Source organism: Pecten maximus, chromosome 3 (genome assembly GCF_902652985.1).
Source record: "Pecten maximus chromosome 3, xPecMax1.1, whole genome shotgun sequence".
In the NCBI taxonomy this organism is placed as follows: domain Eukaryota; kingdom Metazoa; phylum Mollusca; class Bivalvia; order Pectinida; family Pectinidae; genus Pecten; species Pecten maximus.
The window spans coordinates 14,727,064-14,740,061 of NC_047017.1; the positions used below are offsets into that span (position 1 = coordinate 14,727,064).

The 12,998-nt window shown below is 35.6% G+C and overlaps 1 protein-coding gene across 1 annotated transcript; it reads left to right on the forward strand.

Annotated features, from left to right (window-relative positions):
- Positions 1-321: 321 nt before the first annotated feature.
- LOC117323312 lies at positions 322-12,749 on the forward strand. Its single transcript, XM_033878451.1, has 3 exons — positions 322-422; positions 9,306-9,449; positions 11,980-12,749. Exons 1-3 carry the CDS (start codon positions 416-418, stop codon positions 12,399-12,401), a joined length of 573 nt encoding a protein of 190 aa, XP_033734342.1. The 5' UTR covers positions 322-415; the 3' UTR covers positions 12,402-12,749.
- The last annotated feature ends 249 nt before the right edge of the window (positions 12,750-12,998 follow it).

The following is a 12,998-nucleotide window of genomic DNA, read 5'->3' on the forward strand; positions in this document are numbered from 1 at the left end:
ACAAGCCTTCAACCACTTGATGTTTAAGATCAAATCAAACGTTAAAATGATATTATAGTTTTCAAATGTTCGATGTCAGAAAACGAACGAAACAACGCAACAGTTCTTCGAATGTGGACACCTTGATAACAGCGAATTTGGTCACGTGGTATTGACTACCCAAGTTATCACCACATATTAAGGAACGTTGTCAGATTACAATATGGCGTCTTTAGCAGTAGTTTGTGGCGGCTTAGTCGCTTTGGTTTTGTTCATTTTGCAGACGATTGGGTTAGCAACACCTTACTGGTGTGTCTTAGAAGGATTGTCCGGGACAAAGAAGTGGACCATCGGCCTATTTAAGATATGTTCAGAAGTCACTCGTCTCGGCTCTAGCGAGAGTCAGTGCAACTCGTACAGTAGCTATGGCAGCATTATGAATTGTAAGTTACCCTGTTTCATTTAGCCTGCATAATTATGCTTTTTAGAATTACTTGAAAATAGGACTAGTCATATGTGTTCAGATAGAAAAAAAGGCGGAAACAATACAAAAATAAGAGTTATTTACGAATTATTTAAATGTAAACATTACTAAAATGAAATGCAGTCAAAAACACGGATGATATTACATTTTTAACAGCGAAATATCGAAAATTATTCATTCTATGAAAGCGATATTTTTCACTAATAAAAACGTGTATTATTAATATATATTTTTTCAAATTCGACCAATCAAAACACTACTTACAAACGACATTGGGAAAACTTTAAAGCTGACCCATATATTTTGTGCAAAATGTAATGAACAGAATATCTAACAGTATCTTCGGTTACACCAAATATGTTTCACTCGTGGAGCTAACTTAACATAACAAAATATTAGCCCCACTCGTGAAATATTTTTGCTCTCATTGAAGACAATGTAAGATACCCCTATATACAAATTGTATATTGCTATGTGCATTTGATATTTGGAATCGTTTGAAAGTGTTTTCATGTTATTTTTTGTTGCCCTATGTTTAACCTACTATTTTTTTTGTTTAAAAGATAAAGGGCGTTCTTAACTCACCTAGCAGGTAGGTATATCATGGACCTTTGATGTTAAAATTTTGCAAATCAAGGTCATATGTATCGATTTGCTGTCGCAAGTGCATGAAGGTTCAGCAAAGACGTAATGCAAACATGGACATTTTCCAGTTTCTATAGTATCAAACTCAATTGAAATTTGATATTCCTGATTTCGCTGATATTGTGGGTAGCTATATTTAAAACAGCCGGTATCTTCTTTACCAGTGTGATTATTACTTAAACGGCCTGTGTGTAAAAACGCTCACTTTGTAAAATAATTTATATATAAACGTCTAGTGATCTCTCTTGTTGGCTGTGGTGGTCAGGCAGATGACCTCTATACCTTTCCACGCATGATTTGGAAATTGAACCTCGACACCTGGGTAAATGATGTTATACGTAATGTGAAATGAATAACACTCCGACACGTTGGCAATGGAATTACTAAAAACTAATTAATGCGAGGGTAATTGCAACCCACTAATCGGCACTCTTGTGGATGTTTCCAGAACGAATAAATTTAGTAGACGGGTCCAATTTGCCATTTCTTCCGTTATTTCCATTGTGGGTAGCTATATGTAAATCAATGGTCAAATGTTGATAATAAGTTCATTTGCCATTCCGTGTGATTATTCGCGATGTCAGAAAACATTCAGAAATGCGGAAACCATCTCGACTTACCTTCACTTTTTTCACAATTGTCGCCATTTTTTTTACTACAGTCTGGGCTTTAAACAGCCGGTGTCTTCTTTACCAGTGTGATTATTACTTAAACGGCCTGTGTGTAAAAACGCTCACTTTGTAAAATAATGTGTATATTAACGTCTAGTGATCTCTCTTGTTGGCTGTGGTGGTCAGGCAGATGACCTCTATACCTTTCCACGCATGATTTGGAAATTGAACCTCGACACCTGGGTAAATGACGGGTCTGTTACCGCTACGCCTCTCGACTGTTAAGATAAATGTATAAGGATACATGTCCATGTCGTACGAAAGCCTATTCGGTTCATTTTGAAAAGCAAAATAAAAATATGTATCTTGTTAAAACGCGATATTTATCTCGTTAAAACGCGTTGGTCATCTCGTTTAAACGCAATAATTATCACGTTAAAACGCGTTAGTTATCTCGTTTAAACGATGAGCTAGAAAATTATCGTGTATTAACATGATATCTAATGCGATTTAACGAGATAACTATCGCGTGTTTTGGAGATATCTCTTTTTAGTTTACATTTCAAAATGACCCTAATAGGCTTTCGTATTGTCGCATAATCATTGGAAATATAGAAAACAATATTAATCAATCAATTACAAGTAAAGTTTCATGGTAGATGCCACATGTTTAGTGTTTTGATATCTTAGAAAAACAGTTTTTTCACAAATACTTTAAAAATACAATAATCTACATATTTATTTCTGTGTAAAATTATTCGAAAAAGACAAATGGAATCCTATTACTAACTCTGAACAATTTTAAAATCAAGCGTGGAACCATCAATGTTTTCTTTGTCAAAATCATCTACAATACATTATCAGAAGAGAGAATTATACTGACGTCAATTCAAAGGTCGATAAAATGCCAGAATAATTCCAACAAACTGAAAAGTATTAATTTGCAAAAGTATTTCTGTTAATTAATGATAACTGTTTTTTCCCGTAAATTTCATCTGTACCTGTATGTGGTTACTCATGGGAGCGTTCGCTTTACTCTGAACAGTGATTGATTGGAGGGCAGATCTTAGTGTCGAATATGTAATTTATCTGTTTAAAATACCTTTGTATCTAAAGATGTGTGTATATAAATCCCGAAAACAAAACAAAAAAGCGTACAATAATGTCTAGAACGAACGGCCTATGAACGATTCAGACTCAACTATCACTAATCATATATTCAGCATTGCATCGTGTATTGCCATGTATTGTCATGTCTTGTATGCATGATTCTAGCAACAGCAACTTGCGCGACCAGTAATCTTTAACAATTGTTTTTAAGGTACGGATTATTTCAAGCCAATTTGAACATGGTGCAAATCTTACGTACTTATCCAAATTGTGTTTGTATATCGAATTGTAAATATCGGTACAGTGATGATAGCTATCAGGTAAATCCCTCTTTTTTATCGAAGTCTTCGACATCAATTTATCTTCCTCTTAGTCATTAATTTGAGCTTTTTTATTTCAGCAGCTAATAGAGTGTATCATATCCACTCCATTGTCAATCACGATTATCAATTTTTGTATTAATTGATTGGCGTGTAGATGTGTTGCCCTATGTTTGAAGCGCGTGCTTGCAAATTTAATGGAATATGTTTGATAAAACATTTTGTGATGAATATGACCCTATGGGAAACTTAAGGACTTAACGCACATTTGTTACAACAAATGCAGCAAACAGACAAATCTGACATCATCCTTAGAGTGAAGAAAAAAGTGGCGCGTTGGAACGAATACTGATTTCCGGCAATCTCCGCAGATATGGCGAGTGCTTATACCGAGGGTCGTTTCTAGAATGTGGGTTGACTTCCAATATGTTAAAGACAAACGTAAAAAGGAGGTAAAAGGAGCCGATGACCTCATATGTGACTAAGTGTACTCCTATCGTGATACTTTCTCTAAATCGAAGATTTGTGATCAGTGAATTGATTGGTTTCCATGCAAAATAAGGTAGCCATTCGTTATGCTGATACACGTAATATATATGTAATTAAATGATTATATAAAACTCATATCGTATGCTGCAACGCTATTCCCTCTTTTATTTACGGGGCTTAGCGTCATCGAAAAAGTCAAGGGCAAATATACATTATAAGAATAGTAAGATATTTTGCAATATAATATTTTTTACTTGAAACTTTGAATACGCCGTGTATATTAATTTGAATCTCAATTTTGCCCGGCTATCGAGTCTTAGATCTTCATATATTATGTCCTTTTACTTTTCATTAATCGCTATTTTGTGTATGTATCTCCGAAAATGAAGGGTTCAACGTACCTCGGTATACATAAAATAATAATAATAATTGTAGAATATAAGTGTAGTTTTCCCGTTTGTATTGTCCGGAGACTGGAAAAAATAACTGGTTTTGTAGAACTAATCAAATGTGCATTGTGCAACATTTATTAATTGGCGATTTACTATTAATTCTATCGTTTTGCATTGTCTGTCCAAAAACTACAGTTGCATACCCAATCATAATTTTTGTATTGTGTTCATTGTTGGTGAATGTCTTTTCAAAATCCAAGCTGTTTACTGATACTTGTATGGGATTTATCTAATTTTGTGTTCAAACATCGATAGCATACAGTTGGGAAAACAAGACCAAAATAATTTAACAAAAATTGAAAAATTTCCGAACGATATGTTTACATGGAGACCAATGGGAAAGTATAAGGATAATTAGACCAGGTGTCGTAATAATCATCATCTAGTAATTAAAGCCATCTATTTATACAACGTAACATTGTGGTAACTAACACCATTAAATAACTCGATGCATGTAATTATACAACATAACAGTATCGTAATTAACACCATCTAGTTATTAGAGGCATATATTTATACAACTTGTCCTGCTGGGTGTCTTCAGCAGAATGCCTCAGTGAGGTAGCACTATAAATTGGCAAACGATCCGGCCTGTCACATGAAGACTTAACACAAACATACCACATCCTTCCAAAATACACATACGCACTCACCACATGCATGCATATCGCACGCATGGGAGGCCGTCCTTAAATGACCTTAGCTGTTGATGGGACGTTAAGTAAATAAAACCAAACCAAACCATCTAGTAATTAGAACCATCTATTTATACAACATAACAGTATCGTAATTAACACCATCTAGCTATTAGGGGCATCTATTTATACATCGTAACAGTGTCGTAATTAGTTCCCGCTAGTGATACAAAATGTCACTGTTGTAATGAGTGTAGTCTATAGTTATACAGTACTACAAAGTCTAACAAGCGCTGTCTTGTCTTCCAAAATCAAACTCTCGTATTTATCACTGTATAGTGATTCAATATAACACTGTCCTTATTTGTTCCATCTAGTTATATAATACAACCATGGTGTGATTAGCGCTGTGTAGTTATCCAAAATAAAACTTTTGTAATTGGCGCTTAAAGGTTATTAAATATAACACTGTCAGTATAGGATCCATCTAATAATAGATCCAATACTGTCGAATTTGGTGACACTTAATTAAATGCTATTACAATGTCCCAATTAAAACCATCTAGTTATATGATACGTCACCGTTGTAATTAGCACTATATAGATTAGCACGCGTTTTAAGTAGCGCAAAAAATAAATTGTGCACCGCAACATTAGTAATTTTATGTAACACCTTCAACGCAGGAGGGTTAATTTTGCATTTCCAGTTGAACAAAACCTGTAATTTTGCAACTAATTTTCAATGTTCATTGTCCAGCGACCCTATCTGGACCTTTTCTTTGGCCCTCGCTTATCGCATGGTCACATGACCGGCACCAAAAACTATATCAATATGGTCAGCGTTACTTGCTGACGTGTTTTTTTCGTACAAATAAAAGTGATACACTTGTTCAGCATACGTTCAAACTGGAGAACAGTTACTCAAAGGCGTTATTAACAGACATTAATTGACGAACTGCCAACTATTCACTATTTTTTAAAGACAATTTTGACAACGTTAGCATTTTCGGAAGAACAAGCAACATTCTTGTACAAATACCTCCTCGCTCTTATCTTTCATATAGATATTGATTTTTCATAATGGGGGGCGCGAGGATGATTGATATAGGATGTCTTTAGGGTTATCTAAATAGCTAATCCAGTGATATCAGTGAAATTTTACAAACATACACTTGTGAGCTCAGAATATCTTTTTTTTCGGGTTTGGGTTTTTGAATGACTTATAATTATTCCCTGCTATACCACAAAGTAACTCTATAGAAAGACTGTCGCATCGACAGTAAATCAATGTAAGAAACTACATGTCAAACAAACATTTCCTATATCATGACTAGTTCCGTGCAAATTTCCTGATATTGATTCGTTTATCATTATGAAATATAATCATTATTTTCCTTTATATATGGCTCTGAATGTTCACGCTGTAACGGGTGTCACTGCTTCGCCAAAAAGCGTTGTACGTTATACATTGTCTTGATTACTTACGACATTATATGCTTTCCTCCCCTGTAATGTTCCTATTGCGTCATCAATACAATGTAATTAACCAATCTCCTGAAGACATCAAAACATATGTTAAACTCTGTTTAAACCATTGTATACCTACTTTGTATCGCAACATTCTCCCACCTTCTGCTGTTTACAACTCTAGTTTAGCGTAGTTGGGAGTTAAAGATTAAATATCTGTCTCTCTTTCCTTTTCCTTGTCATTCTCTATATAACTCCTCCTGTCACTTTCTTCTTCCCGTCTGTCACTCTTACTCTTCCTCTTCTTCCTCTCTTAATTTTGTTTATCCGATGACGCCATATTTTTATCATCAGAACATTACCTCTAGCCTCCCTGATATTAGTAGAAATTATTATTTCTTTGCTTGATAGGATGTTGGCCTGATACAGAGACATGAACCAATGTTATTTCATTGCAAAACACATTCTAAAGGCCAAAGGTTAAGCCTTGTTTACAAATCAGAGTTTTTCGCTACTTTGTTTAAAACAGCTGTACATTCGAGTGTAAGTGGTATGCAAGCATAACTTAAGGATATATCGGTATTGTTTTTGTGGTGAAATTTTATTGTTAGCTTGTACAAGGATACACAAGAATGTCGCAGAATAATGGCAACTTAAGGAAGTCAATTTCTTTTATAATTTCTTGTTTGCGAATCTCTCAGTTCCCTTCCATTAAGACCCACAGCTGCTCATTTCAGATATGCACTTGACGACTTGGTTCAAAAACTCCATGTCGCATGCTTTTTTGTCAGTCCTGGTGCGTGACAGAGACATTTAAAAAAAGGATCTGTCGAGCTATTGTAGCGGGTATTATGTGGCAGACGAATCTTATTCAGGTTAGGTTTAATTTTTCCTTTGTTCCGTGAGTTATGTTACTGTGATTTCATATTGGTTTCCATGCGTTGTAAACCACGATAAGCGGCTTGTAATTTACATTTGAAGCTGTTTGTTGTATTATTTTGGATTGTGAACCATGTCTCCATTTGGAGAAGACGTAAGCATTCGGATGTTTGTTGTCCTACTGTTAATATTAGAAGATATTGAGGGAGGCGTAGCCCCACTTAATAACCACCTCGTAGGGGTTGGAAGGTTGCCTGGTTAATTAACATTCATTTACGATGAGATGAAAATGATTGATTCAGAAGTGAATAATATTTGCTTTTAGCCAAGACGAAACAAATTCAGTCAGATATGCAATTGTTTTAAGGAGTCAGTAGCTTCTGATTCTTTGGAGAAGGGCAATTTTTCACCTCGATTGCTCTTGAGAATATATTTTCAGCATTAACATTTCTTGTTAGTAAGGAAAGCAGATACATTCATTTGTATATGCTATTTAAGCGTAAAAAGATACTCTAAAAAGATTTTTGCCTCGTGCCTTTTGGATTGAATAAGCCCCAGGGTACTGAAGCCAAGTATTGCTAAGATTCACGGTTTGGGTATCAAGTGTTTTATAACCGTTATATTTTTTACTTTTTATAAGACATGTAATTAAATACCTCTTGAGTATTTGATCAATATCCTTCAATTGTATTGGTTCACAATGAGGAGAGAAGATCAGGAATGTTCTGAATGAATGGTTACATGTATGATTTAGACAAGGAACTGACTTTATTGACAGAACTTGCGTTTCGTTGAGTTGTTTACACCTTTTCTTAGAGTAGTAAGACTGACATATTGGTCGGTCGAGTTAGAAAAGTCAGGCTGTTTACATGAAGGGTTGACTGAAGATAGCTGTGTGATTTTGTTTCCATCACTCCGAGAAAGATTTTGCGAGGGGAGAAGAGGTAGACGAATTGATTTGGCTATATAACATGGTGACACAATCTGTTAGGATCTGGTCGGTCTGCAGAGTGGTAATTCGATTGTTTGATTGATGTTTGAAATGGGAATTATGATAATTTTTGTTATCTCTGTAGATAACACTCTTTTGGCAAATAGAATGAGTTTGAAGTTACAATATTTTTGTAATGTTACTCAGATCCAGATGCTTGTTTGATGGTGCTTGGTCATGCCATGGACAAACTTATTCCCTCTTTTAATGTGATCTCCTGTGCAGTTAGTATGGCGATAGTAGTTGCTCTCTCTGTTACATCAAGTTTTACTTTTACTAAAGGGAGTTATACTCCCATCGAAAGTCGAGACTGATCGCATGCTGTGCATTGTGATCCTTGCAGAGGCAGAGCCTTTGGTGACAGGCTGTGATGAACAGCTATAAGTTTGCACTGGTGTGGAACTATTGGGTATCTTCGTATCGTAAACGACGATGCCGTGCCGATCGTGCTATTGTCATAGAGGTGATGACTTACCTTGACCAGGCGTACATAGACCCAAGAGAGTTATATAGTGTCGTAAATGCAAATGCTCTGTATTGACCCCAACGCTAGAGTTGATTGGTCATAGGATCTTAGTAGATAGTTCAATTATTTGTAGGTTTATGAATGTTTGTTTAGTGACAAGCCTCCATATCTTTGGGCTTAGTTCAATATGAACATTATATATTGGCCGTTTCTTTACCTTTTCTATTTTTAGTTTTTGTTTGAAAAAAAATTGACCTTGCTGAATCCGGAGATTGCACACATGCAGGATTTCGGCATTTATATTTATTATTCATGTGCTAACGAAAATAGCTAAATCATCCAAACAAAGTAAGTTTTAAATATAATTTAATTAAGAATTGCAAAACAATAACGACAGAGTAGATATAATAAAATAGAAAAGAATAGATATTGTAAGGACTTCTTTCTACAAGACTGGTCTTGCCTGCAGATGTTCACATGCACAGTGGCAATGTGAGTTGGAGTGATGGTCGCATCTAAGACTGATAATATAACATCATGCATCCCGGAAACTGGAGGGTTAAATGACCATCCGGCTTCTAAGTTTCCATGATTCATCCATCCCAAGGTTTACCAACATTCTGTCTTTTAACAAGCTTGTGACATGGGTTTGTGTTTTATAAATAATATCCCTGGAACGCTGCGATTGATCTCATTGGTGTAAGCAGAAATCACTTTGTGATGAGATACTCAGAATGTGTGAAGTAAATTCGTTGACATATTTTCCTTTGGTTATAGTTAACTACTATGGAACTGCGGGACTAAGTATCATTGGCTGTATCCTCCTCTTCTCAACTGTCATCGTTGCAATCGCCGGGTGTGCTAGCACAAGACCAGTGCGTCCGACTGTCCAAAACCTGTTTGGTATCTGGTATTCTTCTTGTAAGTATATACCCATCCGGTCGGAATATGTTCTGTGCAGGTAAGTATATATCCAACCGCCCAACACCTGGCTGAAATATTATATGGTTCTGTCGAGATAAGCTATCAAAAGGCTAAATCCGTATTAAATATAAAAATTACAAAATATATTAACAGTCTTAATGGGGGATTTAAAAACCCTTTTAATCTGAATACTTGTTATTGGAAAATTTTAGGAAGTACTATTTTCACAATGTTTGTTTGTGATTACTTTGTTTTTAAATAGTATGTATATATAGTAAATTTAGTCGCAACTGTGCTAGTGCTAACGGTGGGCGTGCTCATGACAGTACGCAAACACGTCGGGGCTAGCGACAGATCCACCTGCGATATGAACTCGATCGGCCAAACGAAAAACAAGATAGGCTGTGGATATTTTTGTTACTCTGTGATATTTCAAATCCTTATTTCTGTTATTAATTTGAGCAATATGGACATGTGTGAATACAAAAGTATGTGCCGAATTTATGTTTCATTTTCCGGTGTTGGCAACATTTTAATTCGAACTCCGCCTACTTCACTACTCGTTCAGGTAGTGAAGTCTTTTGTCGTCCACAGAAAGGGTTCAACGGCATTAAGTTTTAAGTTAACTATTAAATAACACTGAACGTTATCATCTATTACCTAACGTACACATAACTACTACTGATTTTGGCTGGGATTTGTTTATTCTTTTCATTGATGAAATCGCGAAATACTTGCAAGCAAGTTATTTGCAGATGACATATCGTTGAGAGTAATTTTTGATACCATGAAGAATAGTGCAGGGATTTGAAAAACGATATCTATGTTTAGCGAAATGGGTGATATATTTCAATCGTAGTAAAACTACTAGTAAGACACCCGAAGTCTTCCTTCTTTCTGCATGAACAGCACTGCACATGCAGTATAGGTCACATAAGCACATTGTTCTAATCCTATAAAAATGGCGGTTGATCGTATGACCTTTATCGGATCTAAAATATCACCAAAAATAGTAATGTTATCAATTTTCATTTGATTCCAGATCGTACCTGTCTTCAGAATAGATATATTGAAACACTTATTTGTCCTGCATTGAATATGGTGACATCATCACTGATAAGACTTGTCACTTGTTTTCAATTACAGGCAATCCCATTGCTGAAACGTATTCTTAACACGGACTCCGTCTAAAGCAAAGACAGAAACGTCACGCAGCTACACATTTTTCATAAAATGGCCAATGCTCTCCTCCCTTAGTATGTATACAAAATACTTCTTCAAAATAATTAGAGCCTCAGTTATTTTAGCATCTGTGCCCGTCTTGGTAATAATTTCGCACACTTCTTTGTTGCACTAATCTTTGCATGGAAACACTTTACTTCTCACATCTGTACTTGGTCAAGGAAAGACCGACAGAAAGAATTCTTTTCCTTTCTCCGAACTTCTCATTCACAGCTCAATATACTTATTTCTTTTCATAAAAAATACTTCTCTTAGCTGACAACAAGCTCCCAAATGACAACAATGCATGTTTTTTTCACATTGAGACAACAGTATGGCACTGTCAAACGTCTTCAGCAATTCTCTATTACACTTCCTATTCCCTCATCCTTTTTCCGTCGAAAATTGAATAAAAACAACAACTTGTTTCTGAATCACTCATTGTTTAAATATGATCAGTTTTCCTATTCATACCAAAATATCAAGCTCACATATAAAAAAAACCTTTGATTTTCTCATGTAATCGAAACTTGGCGCCATATCTAAATAATTCTTATGCTTCAGAACTGAGAAGTACACGTTGAAAAGTGAGAAGAAGAGTTTGTTTCTGCTTCTGAGTCCAATGTGAAGTTCTTATGTTGTATTATAGATATATATTCGCATAAATGCAGGCTTATCTGAAAACTAAATGATTGGAACTAAGGTTGAGACATCGAGAGCTCTCCTAGGGTACAAACACACCTGACAACCCAAAAAAGGTACACCGCAATTAGCTGTTAAATGTTTAGCAAACTTGTGTGGCTATGCTTTAGTTAATTGGCTTTATTTTTCTGTGGACATGAATGGTTTTTGCGACAAACTGATGCATACGATGCTTTCATAATGAAGGACAACATAAGCAGTGATACGCAATTCAGACTTGCCTAGAGTGGCCCTGGTCAAGTATTGTTATGGCTCGGGTCGATCAGAAATCAAAGATGGCCCTTTCAAATAGTGTCTCTACACTTGGAATTGTGTCTGTAAAAGGTGACCGATGAACGTTTAGGCTCTTGTAGGCCTCTTGTTATTCCTTATTATTATTATTATTATTATTATTATGAACTTAAAAAAGATATTTCATTGTATTTTACGACCTTGGACAACATTACGAACTTTGATGAAATATATGAAGATTAGTAAATGATAGTCAAGATAGCATAGTTTTTCTAAATATCCAACCAGCCTTTTCTCTCTGTGTAAAACCGCAGAAAAACCGGAATTGATTTTTAAAGTTATATAACATCCTATTTGTTTGTTTCTCCAACAGTCGGGTTTACTGTTACCACTGTCGTCTGGTTTTACTCGACCCAGTACAAAAACTCGAAGACTCTAGCTCTGCTGTCCTTGACATCTTCTGTAGATGTCAGTCTTGGCTACTCTTTCTACCTTTTGGCGGTATCTGGAGGAGGTACGCTTATTGCCGCCATTACTTTCAACGTTATTGCAAATAACATGGATGCTCCGCAGACTGTCGCTCCTGTCCCAGCTGCAGCGGGACCACAGGTGTTTGTGATGAACTCAAGTGTTCAACAGCAGGGTCCCACTGGCCATCCACAGCCTGGCTACAGTCAACCAGGATATCCACAGCCTGGCTACAGTCAGCCGGGATATCCACAACCAGGTGATGCACCAAACGGACCCGGCTATGCGGGACAGCCAAAGGTCGACCCATCGCATCCAATGAAATAAAAGTGTCTTTCTTCCCGCATTTACAACAATGGCTTAAATATATGTTCGAATATATGGAATGTTTGAGTGTACATGTATTTTAGAGATTTTTGCAATCGGACTTTTTTGTTTCTTGTATTCTTGTATTTTTGCATTATCAGTAATAACTCTTTAAATCAAGATTTACCAAAAATGATCACTCATGCGTAATATGAAGAAATCAATAAAAAGGTCCTTTCTCAGAAAATTTCAACTTTAAAAGTATGATAGTAGAATATGATCGTCATTACAATAACAATTGCTGATTTACTAAATTGCATGGGTGTATATCTCCCTACCAAAACAAGTAGATAAACGAGACCATTGTTGGGAAATGCCTCCACATTTATTATATATAATGAATATAGAATATTACTCACCTACAACTTTTGTTAAATGTTTGTTAAGGCCAAACTAACTAAGCATTGTCATATTTATAAAGAAAATATCTAAGGATACTTCCTTTCTTATTATCATTGGTCATGTGTTTTAAACTTTATTTTTTTCCAATATGTCCATATTAACTTTAGGTCGCAAGAATGATCAAAATCACCATTCAATATTTATACTGTGGAGCTG

Bases quoted from the DNA above. Each gene is read 5' to 3' on its own strand.
- LOC117323312 (XM_033878451.1), top strand. The intron at 9,450-11,979 runs GTAAGTATATAC...TTTCTCCAACAG, and splicing joins TGGTATCTGGTATTCTTCTT to TCGGGTTTACTGTTACCACT.